At 47.2% G+C, this 27,421-nt stretch overlaps 2 protein-coding genes and 1 long non-coding RNA gene across 11 annotated transcripts in view; 1 reads left to right on the forward strand and 2 right to left on the reverse strand.

The window, feature by feature from the left end:
• Positions 1-273: 273 nt before the first annotated feature.
• On the reverse strand, positions 274-11,488 carry LOC126070624 (uncharacterized). 2 transcript variants are annotated; one of them, XR_007516229.1, is made up of 4 exons: positions 11,058-11,488; positions 9,730-9,773; positions 972-1,130; positions 274-785 (listed from the first exon to the last, which is right to left on the reverse strand). It is a non-coding gene; the product is annotated as an uncharacterized LOC126070624 (long non-coding RNA). The 2 variants fall into 2 exon arrangements; XR_007516228.1 differs by having other exon boundaries at positions 274-1,130.
• Positions 11,489-11,812: 324 nt separating this feature from the next.
• AGPAT3 (1-acylglycerol-3-phosphate O-acyltransferase 3) overlaps positions 11,813-27,421 on the forward strand; it is a 152,258-nt gene continuing 136,649 nt past the window's right edge. For 4 of the 8 annotated variants that reach the window (XM_049874984.1, XM_049874980.1, XM_049874985.1 and 1 more), the window contains exon 1: positions 11,813-11,921. The gene's annotated coding sequence lies outside the window, so the exon portion shown is untranslated. Of the gene's footprint in view, positions 11,922-12,119; positions 12,141-27,421 lie in introns of those variants that run through there. The other 4 variants (XM_049874986.1, XM_049874982.1, XM_049874983.1 and 1 more) reach the window with 4 other exon arrangements.
• Positions 11,989-15,674, reverse strand: LOC126068434 (cuticle collagen 7-like). Its single transcript, XM_049870949.1, has 3 exons — positions 15,513-15,674; positions 12,513-12,653; positions 11,989-12,434 (listed from the first exon to the last, which is right to left on the reverse strand). Exons 1-3 carry the CDS (start codon positions 15,672-15,674, stop codon positions 12,159-12,161), a joined length of 579 nt encoding a protein of 192 aa, XP_049726906.1. The 3' UTR covers positions 11,989-12,158.

The raw sequence follows: 27,421 nt of genomic DNA on the forward strand, positions 1-27,421 counted from the left end.
CTCAGCTCCTACCTCTGTTGCCATTAAGTCAATTCCAACTCACCCTATAGGACAGAGTAGAACTGCCCCATACAGTTTCTAAGGAGCACTTGGTGGATTTGAACTGCTGACCTTTTGGTTAGCAGCCGTAGCACTTAACCACTGTACCACCAGGGTTTCCAGAGGTCCCTGCAAATTCATTAGGCTGCAGTGCCTCCAACGGTAAACGTGGGTCTGTGCGTGAAGGATGTGCACAGACGATGAAGGAGCCCTCCAGGAGCCAGTGCTGCTCGGTGTGTGGTCTGAGGGTGCTGGTCCCCTGTAGCGCCTGTTCTTGGGCCCATGGTGGGTTTGCAGGGTAGAGGGATGATAAACAGAAAACAGCCCATAGGTTGCTTCAGAGCGTGATAGGAGTCAGGACCGTGAGATGTGGTGAGAGATAAGGGGTGTGTCGGAAAAGCCTCCAGGAGGTGGCCTGTGGGTGAGATACTGTTGTGGTTGTTAGTTGCGTCTTGGTTATCTACTCCTTCTATAACACAAGTACCACAAGTGGATGGCTTTAACAAAGTTAAGTTTATTTTCTCACAGTCCAGTAGGCTAGAAGACCAAATCCAGGGCGCTGGCTCCAGAGGAAGCCTTTCTCTGTCTGTCAGCTCTGGAGGAAGGTCCTCGTCATCAGTCTTCCCTTGGTCTGGGAGCATGTCAGCACAGGAAACTCAGGTCCAAAGGACGCGCTCTGCTTCCAGCACTGCTTTCTTGGTGGTATGATGTCCCCCTTCTCTGTTTGCTTCCCTTTCCTTTTACGTCTTGTAAGATAAAAGGTGGTGCAGACCACATTCCAGGGAAACTCCCTTTACATTGGATCAGGGATGTGACCTTAATAAGGGTGTTACAATCCCACCCCTAGCCCTCTTTAACATAAAATTACAATCACAAAATGGAGGACAATCAAACAAAACTGGGATTCATGGCCCAGCCAAATTGATACACACATTTTTGGGGGGATATAATTCAATCCATGACAGTTGCCTTCGAGTCAGCTCTGATTCATGGTGACCCAATGGATAACAGAATGAAATGTTGCTCGCTTCTGCGCCGTCTTCATGATCTTAGTATGTTTGTCCATTGTTGTTGCTATTGTGTCAGTTTATCTGTTAAAGGAAATCAAAATGGAGTCACGTGGTTGACAAAAAATCAAAACAGAGGCATTGGTGATCAACTGGGAAACGTCCCCAAGGCTTGTCTTTACTGAAACGTAAGCCTAGCTTTCCTGTAAATCAGGCCACTCTCATTGACCAACGGAATCCTGACAGCACTCCAAAGTAAATTGTATAAGCCAATCGGATATAAGCTTCTTTGCTTCTGAGTTTTGCCAATCAAAAGGCAATCACTGCTAGTATTTGGTGGAGTACCTGTAGAAAACAGGTGGTTTGGTGCTGCCTGATTCGAGAATCTTCTGTCCTAATAAACCTCATCTTTAAAAGATTAATTTTATTATGGACTCATTTTCTTTTGACACATCTCATGGAGGGTTTCTCTCGTTTTCACCGATCCTCTACTTTACCAAACACGATGTCCTTTTCTAGCAATTGGTCTTTCCTGATGACATGCCCAAAGTCAGCAAGCCAGAGTCTCACCAATCTTAGCAACTAAAAAGCATTCTGGTTGTATTTCTTCTAAGACTGAATTTATTCTTCTGGCAGTCCATGGTATATTTGATATTCTTCACCAACACTACAGTTCAAATGAGTCAAGCCTTCTTCTGTCTTCCTTTTTCATTGTCCAGCTTTCGCATGCATATGAAGCAATTGAAGAGACCATGGCTTGGGTCAGGCTCACCTTAGTCATCAAAGTGATATCTTTGCTTTTTAGAACTTTCAAGAGGTCTTTTGCAGAGATTTGCTCAATGCAATGTGTCATTTGATTTCTTGACTGCTGGCACCATGGGCACAGATTGTTGATCCGAGTAGAATTAAATCCTTGACAACGTCAATGAGCTACTCAGACCAAAAACGTGTTCCTATCAAATCAATTCCAACTCAAGGCAACTCCATGTGTTACAAAGTAAAACAGCTCCATAGCCATTTTCTTGGCTGTACTCTACGGAAGCAGATCACCAGACATCTTTTCTGTGGCTCTGTGGGATGGGTTTGGGCTGACAACCTTTTTGATTAGTTGTAGAGTACAAACCTTTGGCACCACCCAGGGACCTATCAATGAGACACTTGTTGTTGTTATTGTTGTGTGCCATTGTGTTGACTCTGACTTATAATGACCCTATAGGACTGAGTAAAACTTCTCCATAGGATTTCCTAGGCTGAAATCTTTACAGGAGCAGATTACCAGGTCTTTAACCCGTGCAGCAGCTGGTGAGTTTGAACCCCTGACCTTTCTTTTAGCAGCCGAGTGCTTAACCATTGCGCCACCAGAGCTCCTTAAGGAGACACTAGGGGCAACTTAAAAAGAAACCTCCAAAACTGCATTTCACTGTGTGAACTCATTTTATCTCCCCAGAGACCTTGTAGTCAGGCCAGAGGCTCCCATCACCACCTTTTGACCTTATAGGGAACAGAGACTCAGGAGGGCAACATGGTCACATGGCCACATGTCCCTGATGATCTACCTGGCCATCTTCCAATATGACCACAAATTCACAGCTTCCTCCAAGGATGACAGCAGCCCCTGTCTTAGTCTCCTTATGCTGCTGTACCCAAAATACAGAAGTGGGTGGCTTTAAAGAACAGTTCACACTTCTGGAGGCTAACAGTCCAAATCAGGGTCTCAGCTGTGTGGATTCCTTCCTGTTGTCAGCCCCAGGTGTTCTCTGGTCCCTTAGCTTGTGTGTGTCTGTGTCTATTCTGGTCTCTTTATAACTCAGCAGGGATTAGGTTTGGGATGCACCCTATCGTGGTGTGACCTCATTAACGTAACAAAAGACAACCCCTATTTCTGAACAGGATCACATCCACAGGTACAAAGGTCAGGAATTCAACACATATTTTGGGGGACAGACTTTAATCAATAACAGCCCCTCACCCCCAGTTCTGTATCCGGAGGAGATGGGCCTTGTGATAACAGAACTTTGCTTCACTGCCTGGCTGCACTTAGCTCACAAATGCAGGGAGCACCAAGGGTCAGCTCCTCAAGCACTAAGGAGCCCCATGAGAGGAGGAACCTAAAAGGCTTTACTTCACAGGTACCCAGTCCCGTCTACAGTCCGTCCAGGTGCTCAAGGACGGTTTATTTTCAGTATGAAGTCCCTGGGTGGTCCAAATAGTTAATGCACTAGGCTGCTAACGGGAAGGTTGGAAGTTCAAGCCCACCAAAGGGCACCTCCGAAGAAAGGCCTAGCAGTCAACTTCTGCCACTGGAGACTGTGGGGCGCAGTTCTACTCTGACACCCCTGGGGTCTTCTGGGGTCGGAGGCAACTCCACGACAGCCAGTCTGGTTTTCTAAATTTTTTATTTTTAGTATAATGACCGTGACCAATGACATTCGGAGATGAAGCAGATGAGAACTGAAATTGAAGAGAAAGACCTTACAGTTCCTTCCTTCCTAAGTGTTCCCAAGAAGGAACATGGAGGTTTTTTTTTTTTTTTTAATGTCTTTGATCCTATGTAAAACAGTTCCTTCCCAGTGGCCCAGGGCAAGAACGGTGTGGTCCAAGTGTGCTTATTTCAGAAGCTACTCTACTTTGTTATTCTGAGTATTTGCATTTTTAGAATATTTTATTCCCAGTAAAATCATGATGTGATCTTAGGCCTATGCCTAAATCGCTAGCCTAAGGCATTTCTTCTCCTTCCAGAAAAGATATCAAGAAAATTCCCCTCAGAACCTTTTATACTAACTCAAGCAGTTTGTTTTTACTGGAGGCATTTCCTTAAATTATACATTGATCATCAAAGAGGACATTCAGGCAGCTAACAAACACATGAAGAGATGCTTGTAATCATCAGCCATTCCAAAAAAACCAAACCAAACCCATTGCCATTGAGTCAATTCCAACTCGTAACGACCTTATGTGGCAGAGTAGAACTGCCCCATAGAGTTTCCAAACAGCGCTTGGTGGATTTGAAATTCTGATCTTTGGTTAGCAGCCATAGCACTTAACCACTACGCCACCAGGGTTTCCTCTAACCCATTAAAAAAAAAAAAAAAAAACCCATTAGAGAGATGCAAATCAAAACTACAATGAGATACCATCTCAGCCCTGCAAAAAACGGCAATGATCAAAAAAAAAAAAAAAAAAAAACAAACCAGGAAACAACAAATGCTGAAGAGGTTGTGGGGAGATTGAAACTCTTATACACTCACTGCTGGTGGTATCGTAAAATGGTACAACCACTATGGAAAACGGTATGGCACTGCCTCAGAAAACTAGAACTAGAGATACCTAAGGTCCAGCAGTCCCATTCCTAGATATAAGAGCAGTGACACGAACAGATGTATGCACACCTTTTTTCATTGCATTATGCACAATAGCAAAAAGTTGGAAACAAGCTAAGTGCCCACCAATGGGTGAGCAGATAAACAGATTGTGGCATATACAACCAAGGGAATACTACACGACAATGAAGAATAATGTGAGTCAGTGAAACATAACGTGGAGGAATCTGGAGGACATCATGCTGAGTGAAATAAGTCAAACACGAAAGGACAAATATTGTATGATACCACTTTTATAAAAAGTCAAAAATACGTTTATGCATAGAAGGCAATGTTCTTTGATGGTTACCAGGGATGGGAGGGGTGGGGAGGCTGGGGAGGATGGGGAGAGGAATCCCTGGAGTCCCTAGGTGGTGCAAGCAGTGGAAGTGCTCCGTTGCTAGCCAAACGTTGGTAGTTCCAGCAGCGGCATCATTAGAGGGGATGGAATCACTAAGACACGTGTTCATTCTGGTGATGGGAAAGGCAATATGTAACATGGGGGAAGTCACCACAACCTGACTAAGGTAAATAAAGACACCGAGAGGTACGCAAGAATAAAGGACAACTATGGAAAATGGTGTAACGTATACAGTCCTGCAACAACAGTAATAACCAAAAATGTGTGAATGGTCACATAGGTAGATACGTATCTATATGGGTGTGGGAGGGCGTATGGGAGTGTATGCGTATGCATGTGGAGGTATATTTGTGGGCATATGTATGCACATGTTTGTAGGTGCTGCATATACATCTGTATATACAATAAAGCACATAGGGGGCATAACCAAATCAAAACCAAACCCAGTGCCGTCGAGTCGATTCCGACTCATAGCGACCCTATAGGACAGAGTAGAACTGCGCCACAGAATTTCCAAGGAGTGCCTGGTGGATTCAAACTGCCGACCCTTTGGTTAGCAGCCATAGCACTTAACCGCTACACCACCAGGGTTTCCATAGGGGGCATAGTTATGGATATTTCCTAGACATACTCAAATACCTCATGGGATTGATTTACTGGTTTTAAAGGATCAGAACCATAGTCTTATGAGACAACTAGGTCACTTGGCATAACTTAGTTCATAAAGACAATGTTCTACATCCTAGTTTGGTGAGTAGCATCTAGGGTCTTAAAAGCTTGCGCACAGCCATCTAAGATACAACTATTGGTCTCTTCCAGCCTGGAGCAAAGGAGAATAAAGGAAACCAAAGACTCAAGGAAGAAATTAGTCCACAGGACTAATGGCACACAAGAACCATAACCTCCTCTAGCCTGAGACCAGAAGATCTAGATAGTGCTCGGCTACCACGGCCGACCGTCCTGACCAGGGACACGATAGAAGGTCCTGGTTAGAAAGGGAGAAAAGCGTAGAACAAAACTCAAATTAATAAAGGCCAGACTTACTGTGCTGATAGAGACTACAGGAACCCCCGAGACTATCCCCCTAAAACACAACCTGAAACTGAAGCCACTCTTGGAGGTCACCTTTTAGCCGAATAATAGATTAGCCTAAAAAATAAACAAAACCACCTGTGAGGAATGAGCTCCTTATAAACAATCAACTATATGAGACCGAATGGCCAACATTTACACGATGGCAAAGACGAGAAGGCAAGGAGGGGCAAGGAAAGTGGAGGGATGGAAATGGGGGTGGGAATGGTGAGATAAGAATGCCGACACGTTGTAGGGGTTGTAACCAATGTCACAGACCATTTGTGTATGAATTCTTGAGTAGGAATCTAATTTGCTGTGCAAACTGTCACCTAAAACACAATAAAAACAAAAACTAGTACTTTGAATAACCCCTTTTCCTATTTCTCAGGAATTTGATGACACATTGAGTCTCTGAGATGGGTTATAATTCTCTTATGTGCATTAAAAATGCCACATCTGAACAGATAGATACTTAGACACAGCATACATGTTTTTCTTAACTCTGAAGAACAAAATTTAAAAATATATTTGTTGCAAAAAAAAAAGGAGGGGGGCAAATGAAGAGATTTTGCCTGCAAGTTGTGTGTGTGTGTACGGTGGGGGAAGTGGGCTGAGGTGGGAGGCAAGGCCGGGGAGGGAGAGCCTTTCTTTTGGATTTCACGGTTACTGTAAGTTCCTAAAAGGGAAACCCTGTGAACAGACACCTGCCCAGGGCAGTGGCTCCTAACTCAATGGGGAGCCTTGAACTCCTTTGCCAAATTCAGTTCAGAAAAACGTGCTGTGCACAAACACTCCCGCTTTCCTTTGCAGAGTGGGGGAGGCAGACCCTCCGAGGGTCCTGGTTAAAAGGTCTCAACCCTGCATTTCTGAGCAGAGGGGAAGGAAGGTCCCTTCTGAAGGTCCCTGTGTTGGGGTAGGGAGGGTGGGGAGAGGAGTCCCTGGAGTCCCTAGGTGGTGCAAGCAGTGGAAGTGCTCCGTTGCTAGCCAAACGTTGGTAGTTCCAGAAGTAGCATCATTAGGGGGATTGGTGGGGGGTGTGGGCCACACCAGGTCACGCTGTCAGAGGGGATGACATCGAAATGACTGTCTATAAAAATATCTCTGTAGTTAGTTATAACAATGAAAACATTTTTCCTAAGCCCAGTGTACACATATCAATATACCTGTAAAGCTAAAAGTCTATGCTAATTTACTTTTTGAACCTTCTTTGGTTTGGGTGGGTTAATGTCCTCAGGTCAGAGCTGTCATTATCACCCAACGACAGTGACGCTTCGAATCACCTGGTTTCGTCTGCACTCGCTACAGGCACACACTGTTGTTTTTGTTGCTGCTGGTGTTTTTGTACAGTTGCTGATTTTGTCAAATTTTCTGGTGTTTTAGCTACAATGCTGTGGTAATTAGTATCTGTGAACCTATAGCAATAACTTTTTTGAGGACGAAGTAGTAATTAAAGGAAAAGAAGGTTATATAGGAGTTATATGATTTACTGGGGAGCTTGGCCTTGACCTGTGCCCCAGTAGCCTTGTCCTGGTCTCCCTGTCTCTGCCTCTTGGCCAGGATGTCTGGCGGCATTCCCCAAACTAGCCATCTGGCCTTGCTGCCCCCACCCCTGGACTCTACCTGTGTGACAGTCCCTAAGAGGATGATGGTGGCAGTCCCCCCGTGGCTCACATTTGGGCCCGGCCCTGCACCGAGGGCCTCCAAGGCCCACCGTCCCCACCACCACATAATGCCGTTGCTAAGTTACTGTTACCTCACTCTGCAGAGCAGGGGACCTGGGACCTGGCCTCCTACAGCTAGCATGGGGATCTGGGGGAGCCTAGACCCAAATGCGGGGTGTTGGTGTCTTACCCTGCATGCACAGGGTCCCACGCCATGGTGTGTGCTGAGGTCTGTCCTCACTCTCCTGACCCTGACTTCCATGTGGTTAGTCCAGGCTCCTTTGTCCAGGCTCTACCTCTGTGAGTCTCTCCTGTCTCCTCAGCTAACCTCCTGGCATCCAGTGGGTGCCAACACTCAAGTCAGGCTCAGCACCGGACTGGAATCAGTTCTCAGAATCGTTTCGGTGAATGGGATCTTAGTGTGTCTGGGGTTTCCCATCTCTCCACCATGAAAACCCCTTTTATAATTTTTGCCTGGAAGGAGCTTAATAGGAGCCCTGGTGGCTCAGTGATTTAATTACTCAGCTGCTAGCTGAAAGGTTGATAGTTTGAACCTACCAGCTGCTCCGTGGGATAAAGATGTGGCAGACTGATTCTGTAAAGATTACAGCCTTGTAAACTCTATGGGGCAGTTCTACTCTGTCCTATGGGGTTGCTATGAGTTGGAATCCACTCAATGGCAACAGATTTTTTGGTTTTAGAAGCTTAACAAATCAGTCTTAGGGTAAATACAATCAGAATGCTCCTTAGAAGGGAGGATGGTGGGACTTCGGCTCACTTACTCTGGACACAGAAAGACCAATTGCCGGAAACGGACCCCATGTTTGGTAAAGTAGAGGGTCAATGAAAATGAGGGAAACCTTCCTTGAGATGGACTGACGCAATAGCTGTACAATGGGCTTAAACACGCCAGTGAGCACAGAGATGGCAAAGAACCAGATAATGTTTCTTTCTGTTGTATGTAAGGTCGCTGTGACTTGGAGTTGACTTGATGGCAACTAACAACAACAACAACAACAATAGAAGCTTATGTTTAAAATAATTTGCCTCCTAAAAAAAATGGCCTTTGTTATAACTGTTTTCCTATACTACATTAATCAAAAACATATGACATCTATCAGTTTGAGGTTAGTGTCAACATACCAAGTTAATACATTTCCAGCAAAGTTGTCGGTCTTAATAGTTTTGGTGAATTTTTACATCATTTTCTGGGATAAATGTCAGGTTTGCCTGAGTTTGTGCCCACAGCCCATGGCTCCCTTGGCATACTCTTGGGGATCAGGAAATTCTGGGTGAGGACCTCCATGTTTTACAGAAAAGGAAATCAAGACTTAGATGGGTAACGTCCTTGTGCAAGGTCACAGGCTCGCGGCAAGCCTGGGCTCTCAGGTCCCCAAGCATTCACAGCGACTGATGCTGAGTCCAGCTCCTCTGGAAAGCCTTCCCTGTGGCCACTCACTGGCCGTACTCTCCTCTGACCTACTTAGAACCTCAGGATCCCACCATGCACCTGAGCTTCTGTTGGGCTGGATCTGTAGAGTTCGCCAATGTGAGACACTCAAGCTGGAAAGATCCTTCTGGCTTCCAGGCTGCTGTGCCCTGGCTGTGTGCTGACCAGGGGGCCCCTCTTGGGCTTGGTTTACCCACTGGTGAAATGGGATACCAGCGAGTTTGTTCCCAGAATTAGAGGAAATAAGGAACAGAGGGACCTCTCCCAGGCCTAGCCTGTAGGTATTCAGGTCCCACTTTGCTTTCTTCTCTTCATTCACTACAGAAACTCCTTCTCTTTACCAAGCTGTGACAAATACTACTCTTGATGAGAACTTTCCTTTTTTTCTTTTTATTGCCTCATGTTTAATTAAAGAAGCCAGGGATCAAAATTTCACCAGAAAGCTACAGAATAAGGAAAGGACACCATTCCTGGGGTCACATCAAAAGCTATTGCATGGGGCAGGGTCAGGGCCCAGAGCTGTGTGCCGTGGGGAAGACACGGAGCTTTGTTGTGCCTCAGTTTCCTTAAACGTAAAATGGGATGGCACAGTCTCTCCCTCATGGCTTTGTTTCGAGAAGTAAGATAATCCACAAGTACAATAAACCCTCAATAAATGTTAGCATAACACTCCTGGCCAATCTGAGCACGTGCCTATATATACTCTTTGGTTTGGCTAATGGCCAAGTTCACCATAAACCCTCAAGTCTGCCTTACGCCGTGTTTACTCAGTTCTCACCTTCAGCCGAGGTCTCCAGAGGTCAGTTCCTGCCCAGCTCAGGTCTGAAAGATTACAGATTGTAAATCAATAAAGATTAATTTATATTGATGAAGCTTACATCAAGACAGTCTTTTGTGCTTATCTAAAAGCTCAAAGTAACTTATGAGGGATCACTGGATGGCTAAATGAGATGCATTTTTGTTTTTAAAGCTTAATTATGAAATGTATGCATATGATAAATTTAAACAGTACCAAACTGCATACAATAAGACGTAAGTGTTCTTACTCCTGCCTGGCCATTAGACTCATCCTTCCAGAAAATTTCTGGGTATGTATATGCATATATACATGTACAGCAGAAAAAAAGGAAGACCTTCAACAAGATGGATTGACACAGTGGCTGCAATAATGGGCTCAAGCGTAGCAATGATTGTGAGGATGGGCTACGACCAGGCAGTGTTCCGTTCTGTTATACAGAGGGTCATTATGACTCAATCGACTCGATAGCACCTAACATGACAACATACACACAAAAAAATTTTTTTTATGTATATATATTTTTTAAATACAGACTAGGGATCATTGTATACACATGGCTCTGGGTTTTCTCTTTTTACAATTAATAGATTTTGGAGATCATATCACATCAGCATATAGAATCACATTGAAAGTTTAAAAAATGTTTTAAATTAAAAATATTATTAAATGAACTTTCTGGAGTTTATTTAACCAGGTCTCTTCTGGTTGCTTTCAGGTTTTTTTTGTAGTTATAGGTGATGCTGTAAGTCAGAACATCCTTGGACACACATCTTTAGGTACCAGGGGGAATTTACGTGTGGGATAAAGTACCAGAAGCGGGAATGCAGGGTCAAAGGGTTTACACATATGAAATTTCCATAAACATTGCAAACCATAACGTCCCCCCCAAGGGTAAAGGAATTAGGAGGAGGACAGGTCAAAACCCAAAAAACCCAAGCTGTTGCCATTGAGTCCATTCTGACTTCCGACTCATAGCGACCCTAAGGACAGAGTAGAACTGCCCCCATAGAGTTTCCAAGGAACACCTGCTGGATTCGAACTGCTGACCTTTTGGTAAGCAGCCGTAGCTCTTAACCACTAGGCCACCAGGGTCCCCAGGACAGGACAGGGGATTTTATTTATTCATTTTTTTGTCGAGTATTTTCTGAAATAATTCCAGGAAGCTTAAAATAAGGCACGACCCACAGTAACAACACCTGGTATTTTAATTAGCTTCTAAATGAAGCCTGCCCGAGCCCAGGACCGCCCAGCTCCAACACCGAGGTGTGCGGTGCAGCCGGCCAGGTGGAGGCGACCCGTGGCCATACCGAGGTCAGCCACGTGCCAGGTGTCCAGGGGGCGACTCTGCGGCTGCGCGGCAGGGGGTCCAGCTGGACAGCGGTCAGTGACCCGGACGTCGACGGCTCTGCAGGCGGGGACACGTGCGGGGACACGTCCTCCGGGGTCAAATGTCAGCACAGTGCGGCCGGCCCCGGGCCAAGCGCACGAATGTCACCAGGCGCGCACGCGGGGCTGCAACGCCATCCTGGGCGCAGGGCCGCCGCTCCCGGCACGTTTGCCACCGCGACACCCCCTCCCCGGCGGAGACCCCCGGAGAGAGACCCCCAAAGCGAGCGGGGGACTCAGGCCGGAGACACCTGTGCCCGCAGGGGTCCCCGCAGGGAGATAGGGGTCTGCGCAGAGTCCGGCTCGGTCCGGGCGCTCGCCCCTCGCCCCTGCCCGCACCCTGCCAGGTGCCCCTGGCTGGTCCCCGTCTCCCCCGACCCCCGACCTTGTCAGCGCCCCTGCCCCGTCCCCCGGATTCTCCGTGCCTCCACCCCAGCCCCCGGCCCCGCCGACCCCGTCCCCATCGGCCCCGAATGCCGCCCCCGCCCGCCGCCCCTCCCGCGTCCCCCGCCCCGCCCGGCCGGCCCCCGTGCCCGGGAGCCGGTGGTCGCCGACACCTCCCCCTCCCGGCGGCCGGCGGAACTGGGGCGCGGCGCGCACAGGAAGTGGCGGCGCGGCGCGGGCGGGGGCGCGGGCGGCGGGATGGGGGCCGGGGCGGCCGGCGGGCGCCGCACTCGCTGAGGCCCGACGCAGGGCCGCGCCGCGCCAGGCGCCCAGAGCAGCGCGGCGGGCGGAGCCGCGGAGGACGCGCCCGGGACCGCCACCAGCAGGTGCGGCCGCTGCAGGTGAGCCGAGCCCCCGCCCGGGGCCGGGCCGCCACCCCGCCGCCGCCCGAGGTCGGCCCGGCCCGCCCCGCAGCCCGACGTCGGCCCGGCCCGCCCCTCAGCCCGAGGTCCGCCCGGTTCGCCCCGCAGCCCGACGTCCGCCCGGTTCGCCCCGCAGCCCGAGGTCCGCCCGGTTCGCCCCTCAGCCCGAGGTCCGCCCGGCCCGTCCCGCAGCCCGAGGTCCGCCCGGTTCGCCCCTCAGCCCGAGGTCCGCCCGGCCCGCCCCGCAGCCCGAGGTCCGCCCGGCCCGCTCCGAAAGGGGCCGCTGCGCTCTGTCGGCGCCGGGCCTGGAGAACACCGGGCTGGGAAGGTACCGCGGGCCCGGTTCCCCCTACTTCTCTGGGTCGCCTTGCCTGGCGGCCCGGTCCGGCCCGGAGCCCAGGTCACCTCCCGGCCTGCCCCCTCCGGCCCTGCAGCCTCGGTCGCGCTGGGATCGGCGGCCCACCTGGGCAGGCGGCCCGGGGCAGAGGGTTCCTAGGACAGGGGACCACGGGAGGGGGCCGTGAGTTCCTGGTTGGGGGAATCCCCCCGCCTCTCCCCTCGCGCTCAGACCTCTCCGTCTCTACAACGCTCGCGACACGTCCACCCCCTTGCCGGGTTTGGAGAGCGCTGAGGACCTGGAACCCAGCAAGGGCGCCCTCGGTCGATCCCGGGTTCGGGTCGTGGCGTTAGTTTCACTTTTTGCTTGCTCAACTGCGGAGGGAGGGCTGCAGGTGGGGTGCGAGGCCCTGGACTGTGTGATGAGTTTGAGGATTTGACTTTGGCGTTTGGGCCAAAGGCCAACTGTGAATTTCCACAGTTTCTGTCAGGTGATGGGGTAAGTCAATAACCAAAGAGCTGTTTGGGAGGAAAAACACCTCCACCCACCACTGCCACCAAGGACCCGCAGAGCAGTGGATCCCTGGGACTTAGGAAAGGGGCTTATTTGCAGTTGCAGCTATGCTGAAAATTGTGCAGGCTTTTTTCTTTAACTTTGTGGGAAGTACAGTGAAATCGGGGAAATGCGTCTGTAAATGGCTTCCGAGACTCTCGCCCCCCCCCCCAATTTTAAAGCACAATATTAGAAGTCTTAATCTAAGAGAACACTTGAGCAGAGTTGGGTTCTTTTTCCTGGGAAATAGGATGATCTTACGAGAATAAAAAAAATGAGTGCTCTTGGCATAATGGCCCTTGAGATGGACCGACCACAGACATTAAAAATGAAAATCATTCCAGAAAGCCAAAAATGCAGGATTCCGCGGACTTGGTGGCTGCAGAAACCTTGGTGGGAAATGTCATGGGGTCCAGTGTTGTTTGAACTCAGCCCAGAGAAGTCTGTGCACGTTTTGAATTACAACCCAGCAGGCTTTTTTTTTAGGCCACCCAGCAGCTCTGAGGGTGTAATCCTGTAAAGATTACAGCCAGGAAAACCCCGTGGGGACAATTCTGCTCTCACATGGGGTCGCTATGAGTCAAAATTGACTCCACGACACCTAACAACGCCAGCAACATATCTGGCCTTTACTTAGTTTAAAAGCTTGGAAGGGATCTCAGGCAGATTCTGAATACTCTAATTTGATCACTTCTTGACTGCTCTCCTCCGTCCCCTTTTGTAGATGGCCAGGACTGCTTCCCTCCTCTCCCCTACCACAAAGTTCAGGCTTAGCCTGTTATAGCCTATTCTGTATCCACTTCTCTGTCATCTCAGGTATCTTTTTGATTACATTGTTTATAAAGAAGCTATGTGAGCTTGACATTTGCAATGAGCAGGGCCTCTTTCTGGCCTTGGTAGGTTTGGTTTTATTTTATGCCTGGAATCAAACTTCATGTGAAGGTGTACCCCGCCTGTGTGGGGACCCTACCTGGGCATACTTGCAAAGAAGGCCAGCTATCAATGACTGAGGTCTTCATTGGACCAGCACCTACCCTGAAGAATGTGCAAGAACAGGGTTAAAGGCAGTGTTCTAGGATCTAAAAAACCCATTGCCACCAAGTCGATCCCGACTCATAGGGACCCTATAATGGGAAAAGCAGAAGAGATGCTTGAATTTCCAGGAGTGGGGGTTCTAGAACTGGCCGATTGGGCAGGGCTGCCAGCCGAGGGTGGGCTGGCCCACACCACGGGGTCAGTCAGGCTCTGGTTTTGTTAACAAAGAGGGCACTTCCTGTTCCTGAGACTATGTCCGTGTGCTAGGGCTGGGGAAGCAAACAGAAAGTACAGTTGTTGTTTTGCTTGGGAAGCTAGGAAAAAAGTGCCCGCCAGGGTAATCCGTTCTCTGCAGTTTTACTTCTGCTTCCCACGTTCGTTAGCAGGGGATCCTGATACACTAATACCTGCTTTAGCCCAGGGCTGGCCAAGATTATGTCGCTAATTGACGTGGCCAGAGTGTAAACTGGAATTATCGGGAGTCCCACCTCAGACCCCTCAGTGTGCTAAAAGCTTATACGTTTTGTTTCTGGTCAAAACAGATGTTGGAGGAAAATGTGGAAATCCTGATAATGCTGGGGAAGTAAAAAACAGAAGTTGTGTTTGAGAAGAGCCCAATTTCCCTTTTTTTTGTGGCGGGCAGGGGTCTGGTATTTGTTTAGTCGACATTTTACCCCCGTTTTCCCCCTGGAATGCTCACCTTCCCTTGCCTTTCCCTGTGGGTTCCTGTGGGAGGCAGGAGAGGTGGACTCCAGTGGTGTTGATTAAAGGCAGGCAGCCTCTTGGGTTTAGCGTGTAAAATAAAGCAGTTAGCTCCTGGTCACAATCAGAGTCCAGCTCTGACAGAAGCAGTGGTTAGCACTCCCATTTTTGTCTTCTCACTCTGGCCTGGGCAAAAATGCTAATATTTTACTGACTTGTCTAACGTGAGATCTTTAGTTCCTCAGTCTTCTCATTGAGAAATACACTTTACAGTAAGGTTGGGCTGAACTTTGAAAATCCATTGCCCAGAAATTTCATGGGACTTTACTTTTGGTTAACCAAAGAATGTTGGGGGTTTCCGCTGCGTTGTTTCAAATTGTAAAGTGAAATTGCTGTGACTTAATCTGTCATTCCTAATACCACTTCATAGTAACTGTAAGATGAATTCTAAGTTACGAATTTCAAAATGCTTGAGTTTTAGGCCAATGTTTCATCACCTCATAGCCTTTCATTGAGTTATTTAGAAGAAATTGCCATGTTTGGATTATTTTTGCCCAGCAAAGTGCAAGAGACTAAAATGCTAATCAAGGAACAGTCATGCAAGCTGGCTAAGTTCTCACCTTTGAGCTCTCTAGCCCTTAACTGGCTAGTTGAGTACATGGGGCTCACTGGTGGTGCAATGGTTAAGAGCTTGGCTGCTAACCAAAAGGTCAGGAGTTCAAATACACCAGCTGCTCCTTGGTAACCCTATGGGGCAGTTCGACTGTTCTGTAGGATCACTATGAGTGGACATCGGCTTCACGGCAGTGGGTTAAATTTAGAGTACACCGGGTTGTGGTTTAATTGGTCAAGGCTTTTCCCAAGCGTTGACAGAAGGGTCTTAGACAGGATACGCTCTGGATGTTAAAGCCAGTGAATTGAAAGCAACACCAGTGTCCTCTTACATGGTAGGCGGATCCTTCCGCCTGGCTGGAGGGCTTTGTCTCCTGTAGGACTAAAAGCCGAAGCTGGGTACTGCAGTGGCCAGGGAGCCCCGAGTGCTCTCCGTTGGACAGCACACCAGAGTGGAGAAGCCTGTCCCCAGGTGACTCAGGGAGGCCATGCATCATTAATGCAGGCTGTCTCCTTGCCTTTTTGGGGTGAGTGGGGAATGCCACATGCAATAAATAACATTAGTAATGAAGTATAAAATGAACAGTAGTAAAAAGTGTCTGCAAGGAAATCCTTTGTTACTTCAATATCTTGCTCACCCATGACTGTCTTCTCTACTGGTTGTAAACCAGGTACCATTGACCTGTTGCTGTGGAGCCAATTCCGACTCGCAGCGACCCCACATGTGTCACAGTATATGCATATCTTCAGTGGGGCTTTCAATGGCTGATTTTTTTGGGTAGTAGATTGCCAGGCCTTTCTTCCAAGGTAACTCTGGGTGGATTTGAACCACCAACCTTTTGGTTAGCAGCCAAGCGTGTTGACTGTTTATACTACCCATGGAGTCTCTCAGCTAGATGGGGAGCTAACTTCTGGAGCTCCAGAGATGGTAGCTGTTTTTCTCTTCATCATGTCCTGTCTGCTGCCCTGAAAATTTTTATAAGTGTATGTTGTTAGATACACATTAAATATGTCCTGTTTTATAGTTTATGTGTGCTTATTATTTATGATAAAACTACAACTATCGTACTTCTATGAGGTGTTTTATATGTTTACTATGTTGTTCAATTCTCAAACCAACCCTGTTAGGAGAGTGTATTACCCCATTTTTACAGATGGAGAAAACGAAGTTGGGAAAGCTTGCCAGTGTCACTCAGCTGGCAAGCGATGAATCTAGATTTCAAATAAATGTCTGATGGACCTCAAAGCTGTTAGGCTTTGCACTAACCTACGTCGATACTCAGAGAACTCAATAGATGACAATCTCCATTTTCAGACTAAGTGATCAGCATCACAGAGGTATTCGTTTAAAATGTTTTTGCCTGTGGAAGACTCCACTTGATGGACTGGAGGCTCAGAAGTCCCATCCTGCAGTGATAGGAGCAGGTACCTACTAGATATGCTGTGGAAGCAGGGAGAGATGTATTTCATTTCTGTAAAATCATCCGTGCTCAGCTTTTCTAGATGCGGTCTGTGGGAATAGGATGTAGAAGGATTGTACTGATAATTGTGTTATGCTCTCACTGATGTCTGATTTAGATCATGGTGTGTGTTTTATTAGGAAGATGAGTGTAATCCTGACAATCAGATAGAAATGAACCAATGTTACATTGATTGGTTAAATTTAATTGCAGCATTCTTCATTTTGTTTGCCAAAGTAAGACAGAAGTCAAATGGTTAAATGAAGGCTGAATCCCTGCAGGACACAGATGCCTAGAAGTTTAGGTGGAAATGCCATGGAGGAGAAAGGAGGGAGCAGGAGAGATGGCAGAGCTTTAGGCCGAGGTGCAGGTTGGACCCCTGTGCAGGGAGAGGGGAAGGAGGGAGGATTGGCTGGGCAGAGCCTCAGACGCAGCTCTGAGACGGCCTTGGCCAGTTCGGTGGGGGTCTTCGAGCCAAGGCCACCCTCGAGGAGCTCTGTGTCCCTCAGGACTGGCCCTGCACAAGCACCCCCTCTGAGCTGCCTGAGTGGCGTCTGGCCTTGGCTTGCCCCTGCCAGCTCCGTGCTCACCCAGCAGCAGGCTCGCTCTCGCAGGTATGTCCTAGCGTCACAGCTCCATGGCTGCTCGGAGACAGAGTTCTGCGACTTTTGATAAACCACAAAAATAGAAGGACACAGTAAATATCATCTCCAACTGTTAATAACCGTGTGACTCTGGTTTAGTTTCTGAAAATGTTTGGTTTAGCTTTAGGACAGCTTCAGCTTTGTTCAGGCTCCTTAGCGGTCATCTGCAGTGACCTGCGCCCTCTCGCTAGAAGAGCTCCTGTGTGTTTCCAGAGGGATCTCAGTCATTGGAGCACATGCGTTTTAGCACACGGTTGCTATTTCCAGTTTTCTAAATCAGGGAGCTTACGTTCTGGAACATTCCTTAGAAAATCACAGCCTGCAGTTCAGTTCTGACCCCAGGCTAGGATTGTGTTTTCCTGGAGCCCCAGTTGCTGTGCTCCTCCTATTTTCTTTTTACATTTTAGTGAGTTACTGGGTGTAAACGGTTTCCTTCTGCTGAATGAAGCTGTCCGTGAAGTCTGTAAATACAGATTCCCACAGGGGCCAGGCAGGAAGGATGGGAGTGAACTCCTGAGGTGTGTAATTACCAAGGTTGGAAGGCAGGCCTGTGAGGAGCCAGGGAGTGAATGCCCAGCTCACCTGACCCGGTGTGGCCACCTGGGACAGGACCAAGATAAGTCTGTGGTCTTTCAGGAGAAGCCAGAAATCTGGGTTTTTGTATACAGTTTTTTAATTTGTAACCAACTGTGTGAACCAAGGGAAAAATGTTCCTTTCCAGATCCTGCCTGTGGGCCACCATCTTTACAGCCTTTGGTCTAAGGTGTTTGTTTACCTCTTGAAATGGATGAAGGTTACCGTGCCGTCTGGTAAATGTATGGGCACATTTTATACACATCGTTTTTGTAGCCTTTGTCTTCACAGGAACTTTATCAGGGACTCCTGGAGGCAGCAAGGCCCTCATGTAAAGACACACACAGTCGCTTTGTTTCCTGACGGATGCTTGTTCTGTCCGTACTGTTGTCTTCGTTCCTCTAAGTGTCAGCCCTGCCCTGTTTCCACAGCACTGCTTGAGATAGGGTGGGCAGTTCTTGTCGTTTCCCTTTGCGCATAAGTTCTTGTGTTTTGTTTTCATTTTTGGCTTCTCTCACATGTACTTTGGAAGTGCCCGTCTTGTCCCCAGTTAATTAGCTCGGTTACTTGATGTGCTCCCGTTGTCTGCCTGGCCGTTGAGAGCTGACGTTGACATTTATTAAGTCCACTGGTGAAGAATTGACTTTTATATTGGTATTCCCCCAAATATTAAGGTTGGAGTCTCCTTTCTGTGATTTTTGGGGCTAGCTTTTCAGATTCTTTTAAGCCTAGGCTATTAGTGGGTGATCCAAGTTTACTTTTTTAGAGAATTGCACTAAATTTTTATCAATTAGCAACAGCAGTTGGCCGTAAATAACAGACCTTCCAAATGGTGGCTTGAGCAATATAGTTTATTTTTATGTTCAAACAAAACTAACAAACCCACAAAAAAAACCCTTTATGTAGATAACATCAGGCTGTTAGGTCAGCTCCATGGTGTTGCCAGTGCTCCAGGTTCGTTCTTTTGTTGTGTTTCACCATCCTCACTACATTGCCTTCATCCCCAGGGGTGCCTCACAGTCTGAGAATCATCACTGCAGTGCCAGCCATCATGTCTTCATTCTAGTCATGAGAAAGGAGGCAGTAATCATAAAAGAGTACAGGATAGCAGAGTCAGCCCCACTTCTAAGGAGCTTTCCCAGAAAACTTATCCAACAACTTTTCTTTACAACCGATTTGCTATCATTTTTTTGTTTGTTTGTTTTCTGCAAGGGAAGTTGGGAAATTTCTTTTATACTATATATTAAAATGTTTTTTTTAATAGCTTTATTGAGATGTAGTTGACATGCAGTAGATTCTACATATTTGAAGTATATACATTGATGAGCTCGATATATCAATACACAAATGAAAAACCATCACCATGATCAGGATGACTAATGTACCTGTTACCCTCAAAGTGTCCTTGAGCAGAGCTTCACTGTAATCCCTTCACCCCACCTGTTCCACTCCCCTAACCTCAGACAGCCACTGGTCTCCGTTCTCTCACTATGTTTGTTTGCTTTTCTGGAGTTGGATGAATGGAGTTATCAGTATGTCTTTGTTTTTTTGTCTGCTTGGTCATTTTGGGATTCATCCGTGTCATTGTGTGTATCAATAGTTCGTTCCTTTTCATTGCCGAGGGGGCATTCCACTGGGTGGGTGTACCGCAGTTTGTTTACGCGTTACCTGTTGATGGGCACTTGAGTTATTTCCACTTGTTGGCTGTTGTAAATAAAGCTGCTGTGAACATTTGTGTACAAATCTTCGTATGGGCAAATGCTTTTATTTCTCTTGGATAAATACCTGGGGTGGGGAGGGGGGATGGCTGTATCCTATAGCAGCTCTATGTATTTAGCTTTGAAAAATACTGCCAAAGTGTTTTCCAAAGTGGTTGTACCATTTTGTATTCCCTCCAGCATTTTGTCCCTACGTTTAGATGTACGTTTTCTGAGCTTTGTAAGAATGGTAATATGCTGTAGATACCGTAGTTTTCTGGGACTTGCTTTTTCCCTCAGTGTTAGGATTCCAACCTTCTCCTGTGTTAGCGTACATAACTGTAGCTTGTTCATTGCCACTGCTGTAAAAGGTCCCGTATGTGGACATTTTATCCTTCCCTTATCAGTCCACCTGTGTGTCGTTGCTAGATGTTTGCAGTTGACCGTTTTGTGTTTGTGTCTACTGGTGCATTCATGAAAGAGTTCCTCTAGGGTGCTCAAGCACCTACCTTGGGATGGAACCTCTGGGTGGTAAGGTGCGTGAGTGTTACAGTTTATACAATAATACTGGACTGTTTGCCAGAATGTACCAAGCTACCTGGCCACCGGCGATGCCCTCGTTGGTCCATGTCCTCCTCAGCACTTGGTCTTCTTGTTCATTCTTGCCAGTAGAGTGGGTGTAAAATGTCATCTCATTGTGGTCTTTATAGGCATTTCCCTGCTTGGTCAAGTTGAGCTTCTGTCTACCTACCTATTGGACATGTGTGCTTCCTCCTCTGTGAAACTCCTGTCCGTGTCTTTCACCCATTTTTCTACTGGGTTATATCTTTTTCTTATATATTCATGTATATTTTCCGTTTTATTTAGAGTTTTAATCCTTTGTCATGATGTGTGTAACGGATGCCTGCTTCTAGTCATGTGCTTCTCTTTTGACTTTTTTTTTTTTTGTGAGCGGATTTTCTTAATGTAGAATTTATCAATCCTCTATTTCATGGTTAATGCCTTTTGAGTTTGCTTAGGAAGTCGCTCCCAACCCTAAGGCCACAAACGTGTTCTGGATTTTCTTGTGGAAGTTTTAAAGTTTGCTCTTCACACTTAAGTCCCTAATCCATGAGAGTTCACTGTGAGAAGTAGGGATCTCAGTTCTTTTCTTTTCCCATCTGGACAACCAGATATCCCTACGCCATTTTTTGACGATTACAAGTACCACTATGGTCATGTGCCCAGGTCCACTTGGTGTAGGTCTTGTTCTAGGCCCTCCTTCCTGCCCCATTGGTCAGCGTGTTTCTGTGTGGTGGCCTCTACATCACCTAGACCTTAACCCCTCCAGCTTCACACTAACCTTGCCGTCTTGACCTCCCTCCACCTGGTGTTTCAAGAGTGTCTTACTCTTTGCTTTTTTGCATAAATGTTAGCATCAACTTGTCAAGTTTCTTAGGATGCTTTGTCTGGATTTTGATGGAAATTGTGTTGACTCTAGATCAGTTAACCAAACCAAACCCATTGCCGTGATGTTGATTTCGACTCAGAGCGACCCTATAGGACAGAGTAGAACTGCCCCCTAGGGTTTCCAAGGAGTGACTGGTGGCTGTGAACTGCTGACCTTTTGGTTAGCAGCCAAGCTCTTAACCACTACACCACCAGGGCTTCTCAGACCAATTAAGGGAGAGTTTTTCATCTTTATATTAAGTCTTCCTGCTATAGACAGGTGTTTTAGTTACGTAGAGCTGCTGTAACACAAATACCACAAGTGACTTATAGAACAGAAATTAATTTTCTCACAGTTCTGGAGACTAAAAGTGTGAATCAGGGTCTTAGTCTCCTTGATTCCTTCCTTATTGGTAGCTCCGGGTGTTCCTTGGTTCCTTGGCCTGTAGAGGATCTTCACATGGCATCTGTCCCCTCCCAACCTTCCCTGGTATCTCGCTGTCTAATCTGCTCTTTTTATAACTCAGAAGTGATTAGGTTTAGACACACGCTACACTGCTGTAGCCTCATAACCTAAGAAGGAAAATCCTATTCCTAAAAGGATTACATCCTCAGAAGTAGTGGTTAGGATTCCAACACATATTTTGAGGAGACATAATTCAGTCCATAACAGCATGGCCTATGTCTGCATTAATACAGGTCTCCATAAATGCCGTTCAAGAAGGCTTTATAGTATTCCACAGACTGTCTTGCACTCTGTGGTTAAGTTTATTCTCAGACGCCTTTATCGTGTTTGTTGTTTTTACAAGTGGTGTTTTTGTTTCTTTTAATTTCCAACTCCTTGTTGGTGTTGTATAGAAATGCAGCTGATTTTTGGGTATTGATTTTATAGCCACACACATATAGACAGGCACACATACACATGTAGTACACATACACACATATATGTGCATATACACATAACTATATATAAAAAAAAAACCTATATACACACACGTATGTACACACTCACACATGCAGTAACCCCAAGGGGAGGGTCTGTTGCCCCACTCATGCCTGTGGTTGTTGCCAGCATTCAGATCCTTGCTGGTTGTTAGACTAAGGGCCTCAGTTTCTCACTGGCTGTTGACTGGAGGCCACCCTCAGCTCCTTGCCACATGGGCCTCTCCAACATGGCAACTGGCGGATCATGGCAAGCAAGCAACAAGAGCAAGAGTGAGGGCAAGACAATGCCAGCAAGGCGGAAGTCACGGTCTTTTATAGTCTAATCCCGTGGGTCACACTTTGTTACTTTGTTATACGCATCTCATTAGAAGCAAGTCACCAGACCCAGCCCGTTCTGAAGGGAAGGAGATTGCGCAGAGGTGTGACTACCAAGAGGCTGTGTCCGAGGAGGGTCATCTTAAACTGTCTGCCTCAGTATTCATTTCATTAATGTGGTCAGATTCTTGGTACAAGAGTCATAACATTTTCAGGTGACTGATATTAGGTCCCCTTTTTTCATTCCTAAAATTGGTTTTACCTTGCTTTGTTCGTGATCTGCCTCACTAGAGGTTTAGCTATGTCACTGGTGTTCACAAAGAACTAACTTTTGGTTTTGGTTAGCATCTCCGTTGTATCTTTGTTTTCTATATTGTTAATTTCTGTTTTCACTGTCCTTATTCCTTCTGTGCTCTTTGGCTTTATTTCAGTGCTTTTTCTAGATTATTGAATTGACAGCTTAACAACTTTTTCATTTTTTTAAAGCTTTGTTTCTTAATTTTCAGGCTTTCCCTCTATCATACATTTAAGCGTGTAACTTTGCTTCCAAGTTCTCTTTTATTGCCTCATGTGTATTTTGATATGGAGCATTTTCACTGCTCAGTTCTAGGCATTTTTAAAATTTCCGCTGTGATTTCACCGAGGAGCCATGCTGCAGCGGCTGGGAGTCCCCCGATGGGGAGCGGACCTGGAAAGCGGCACTCACAGTGGTGGAGCCACCCAGGGGGACAACAGCCTTGGCCCTTGGGCCTCTGACACTCATGTGTCCTGACAGAAGACAGCACAGCGCCCCTCTTACGGTGCTCCCTCTGCCTCCCCTGGTGTTGAGCGACCGAAGTTGGGGGATTGTGCCTATTTCTGCCACCATCCATCCTTTCAGGAGCGTGCAACGTTAGGAGGAGCAGGACCTGGCCTCGGTCGCTTTGGATCCCTGCGTTTCTGAACCCACAGAGGCCTGGCGCGCTTCCGCTGTTGGTTGGATCCTTCGCCTGTCTGTGGCATCACAAGCACAGTGCCAAGTCCCTGCGCCAACTCCTGGTTCTCCTTGTTGCTGAATCATTTTCCATGGATCAGCAAATCTGCAAGTAGCATCTTTTTCTTTCCTTAAAGCCACCCTCTGAGACGAGCAGGGCGTGCTCATTGTGGAGTGTGAGCTGTGGCATTTGAGTAGCTATTTGGAGGGAGGAGGTGAGGCCCCTGTCCTTCTGCTGCTTGTATTCTTATTTATGATTTTTTTTTAAATTGTGCTTTAGGCAAAGGTTTCCAGAGCACATTAGTTTCCCACTCAACAGTTTATGCACATATTGTCCATGACATTGGTTGCAGTCCCTGCAGTGTATCACCACTTTCCCGTTACCACCCTGAGTTCCCCATTTCCATTCCTCCCGTTTTCCTGCCCCTTCCCGCCTTCTCATCTTTGCTGTTGGGCAGATGTTGCCCTTTTGGTGTCAAATAGATGATTGTTCTAAGGAGCACTTTCCTCATGGATGTCATTGTTTATTTATAGGCCTGTCTATTATTTGGCTAAAAGGTGATCTCCGGGAATGGTCTCACTTCCAAGGTAGAAGGGTATCTAAGGGCCGTAGTCTCGGGGGCTTCCTCCAGCTTGTTTGTCCTCCTTTGTCCCTGGTGTGAGAGCTGCATTTGTGAATCCCAGGAAGGAAAAGGAGCAAAGGGGATTTGCATGGAATGCTAACTGCCTGATGCTGTGAGTTAGATTTTGGGGCTTGGTGAAATGGTCCTGTCTGCCTTTATTGCCTGGGGTTGTAACGGGTTCAGAGAGGAAAATTTCCCTCCCTCCATGACGTTGCCATTGGTGTGTGGATATGGGTTACAAACACATCTGTGGCATTTTGGAAATAAATTTTAAAATTTAACAACAGTGATTTCCCAAATTACTCTCCTCTTTCCTGCTCACGTACATTTACCAAAAAATGAAAATAAGCACATAGAGATATGCATTCCACATCATCCTGATTGTTCAAGTGAAGCGAATTTTATTAGTGAGTGGTTGTCACCTGGATAATTTTTTTTTTATCGTGTGTTAAGTGAAGGTTTACAAATCAAGTCAGTCTCTCATACAAAAACTTATCTACACCTTGCTATGTACTCCTAGCTGCTCTCCCTCTAAAGAGACAGCACACTCCTCCTCTCTACCCGATATTCCCCGTGCCCATTCAGCCAGCCCCTGTGCCCCTCTGCCTTCTCATCTCCCCTCCAGGCAGGAGCTGCCCGCGTGGTCTCATGTGTCTACTTGAGCCAAGAAGCTCACTCCTCACCAGTATCATTTTTTGTCTTACCCAAAAAAACCCAGTTCTGTCTTACAGTCTGGTCCAATCCCTGTCTGAAGAGTTGGGTTTGGGAATGGTTCCTGTCTTGGGCTAACAGAAGGTCCGGGGACCATGACCTCCGGGGTCCCTCTAGTCTCAGACCATTAAGTCTGGTCTTTTTAGGAGAATTTGGGGTCTGTATCCCACTGTTCTCCTGCTTCCTCAGAGGTTCTCTGTTGTGTTCCCTGCACACGGACAATTTTAAAATAAACTTTATTTTACATTTTGCTTAATTCGGCACATGTGACAAGTAGCAGTATGTTAAAAGTAAATAGCAGGAAAGATTCCTTGTGAGGCTCGTGGCTTATTTCCAGAGTTGCTCCTGCCTGGGGTGGGGGCTTGAGGTTGGGGGGAGATATAAATATATATAGAGAGAGGGAGGGAGGGAAGTGTGGGGGCAGGGGGAAGAGAGAGAGAGAAAAATGAGAACTTTTTTTTAGGAGGAAAAGAACATTGAACAGGAAGCGATGTTAATTACTAGTTATTTTCACTTTCTCATTTCTCAGGTTTTCCCCTTCTCTAAAATTTATGGAAGATAAAGAAAGTTGTAGTATTTTAATAATTTTGTCATAATTTATATTGTGTAACTTTTGGTGATATATTGTATTTCCAGGAATGGGTCATCTTCTTTTATATATACGTGGATATGTATATTCTGGCCTTGCAAAGAATCTTCTTATTTTCATGACTTGAATTTATGGAAACACAGAAATAAAATTCCGAACCCCCATCCAGGGGAAGAATTAGGCATTATAGATACATTTGAAGTCAAAGGGTTGGTTAAACTAGAAACGTCTAAAATTCTTAACATGTAAATGAAACGGGAATTGGGCAGAAAGAACCTTTTGAGACAGTTGCTGTCTACACTGGCGCTGCCCAACCTTGTGGCCTTGAACCACTTGGAACATGGTGGGTCTGAAGTGAGATAAACTGTGAGTGCAAAATACACACCCGATTGCAAAGGCTTAGTTTGAAAAAGGAGTTCTGGTGGTGCAGTGATTAAGCGCTTGGCTGCTAACCTGAAGGTTGATGGTTGGAATGTACCCAGCAGCTCCGCAGAAGAAGGACCTGGCGGTCTGCTTCTGGAAGGAGTAAAGCCTAGAAGACCTGTGGGGTAGCTCTGCTCTGTCACACGAGGTCGCTGTGAGTTGGCATCGACTCCGTGGCACCCGACAGCAACAGCAATGTGAAAGAGGAATGTAAAATACCTCAATATTCTTTTATATTGATTGTGTGTCAAAATGAAAATATTTTGGATATAGTGGGCTAATGTATTGTTAAATTAGCTTGGCCAGTTTCTTTTTACTATTTAACGTGGTTGCTAGCGCATGTAGAGTGGCATACGTAGCCCACTCATGTTTCCACGGGACGATGGCACAGTCACGATTCTGAGCAGCTTTATCAGCCGAGGAGCTTGGGGACCTTGGCCAAGTCCCTCCCTGCGCCTTGCACCCTCAGGAGTAAACGAGAGGTCTCCCTACATTTGCGATTCTTAACCTGCTAGGCCCTACACCTCCTTTGATTAAATGTTTTAGAAACCAAGGAAACCGAACCCAGTGCCTTCGAGTTGATTCTGACTCATAGCGACCCTATAGGACAGAGTAGAACTGCCCCGTAGAGTTCCCAAGGAGCGCCTGGTGGATTCAATTTGCTGACCTTTGGGTTAGCAGCCGTAGCTCTTAACCACTACGCCACCAGGGTTTCCCTGTCTTAGAACAGTGCCTGGTAAATACTAACCACCAAGGAGGCATTAGTTGTTCAGTGGTAGAATTCTCACCTTGCATGCAAGAGACCTGGGTTCGATTCCCAGCCGGTGCACCTCACACACAGCTGCCACCCTTCTGTCAGTGGCAGCTTGCGTGTTGCTGTGATGCTGAACAGGTTTCAGAGGAGCTTCCAGACTAAGGTGAACTAGGAAGAAAGGCCTGGCTATCTAGATCTGAAAAACCAGCCAGTGAAAACCCTGTGGATCACAACAGCCTGATTCCCAGCCATTCGGGGATGGCACAGGACCGGGCAGCGTTGCGTTTGGTTGTTCAGGGGATTGCCATGAGTCAAGGCATGACTCGGCAGCAACTGACAAGACGATTATTAATGAAATATTTTGTAATCTCTTCTTAAGTGTAGAAATAGAGTTCATAGATTATCCACACCCAGAATTTCAAAATAATATGTATTCAATATGTCTGTGCTTGGGCGCGTCTGCCCTTAAGACAGAAGGAACACGGATGGAAATCATGGTCTTTGCTTAACCGAAGCACACAGAGGCGCGTGGGGGTGGGAGGCCTGATTCCCCTGGGTGTTGCCATCGAGGGTGGACAAAGTGGGTCATCTTCCCTGGGTTTATATCAGAGGTGGTTGCATTCCTGGAAGGTTCAGTCTGTGTTAAACCAAAATGCTTGGTGTTCGCATCCAAGTTGGAGTTGAGTTAGGTGCTGAGATTAGGTTTTCACCTCTGTGTGTGCCTGGTGGGACCGATGAAAGGTGTGTTGCAGGGTGCCTGGCCCCTGTGGTCCCACCCTCTAAACGCCAGCAGGGCCCCCTTCACTGTGACACCAACACCCACTCCTATTTCCATAAACGTCTCCAGGGAGAGTATGACCTCCCAAGAGACCCAGTAGCCAGGGGCTATTCTGGTCTGGGCACAGCAGGCTGGCCGCTACGCTGTGTCAGGTACTGTGGCTGCGTGTGCAGTACAGCTGGTCCTGGGGAGCAGCGGTGCTGACGTGGGGACCCTCCTGTGCAGGGTAGGCCAAACGCAGGAGGTGTTGGGCCCCTCCGGCTGATGCTGGCTCTAGTTCAGCCCCTCCACGGAGGCACCGAGGGCGGAATGAGCACGCTTGCCACTC

Source organism: Elephas maximus, chromosome 2 (genome assembly GCF_024166365.1).
Source record: "Elephas maximus indicus isolate mEleMax1 chromosome 2, mEleMax1 primary haplotype, whole genome shotgun sequence".
NCBI classification, from domain to species: Eukaryota; Metazoa; Chordata; class Mammalia; order Proboscidea; family Elephantidae; genus Elephas; species Elephas maximus.

Excerpts from the sequence above, each read along its gene's own strand:
- LOC126068434 (XM_049870949.1), bottom strand. The coding sequence starts at position 15,674 with ATGCATGGCCTCCCTGAGTCACCTGGGGACAGGCTTCTCCACTCTGGT. Across the intron at positions 12,654-15,512 it reads CGGAAGGATCCGCCTACCAT|TTGAGCAAGCAAAAAGTGAA; the intron begins GTAAGAGGACAC and ends CTCCCTCCGCAG. Across the intron at positions 12,435-12,512 it reads AGCGTTGTAGAGACGGAGAG|GAACCCTCTGCCCCGGGCCG; the intron begins GTCTGAGCGCGA and ends CCCCTGTCCTAG.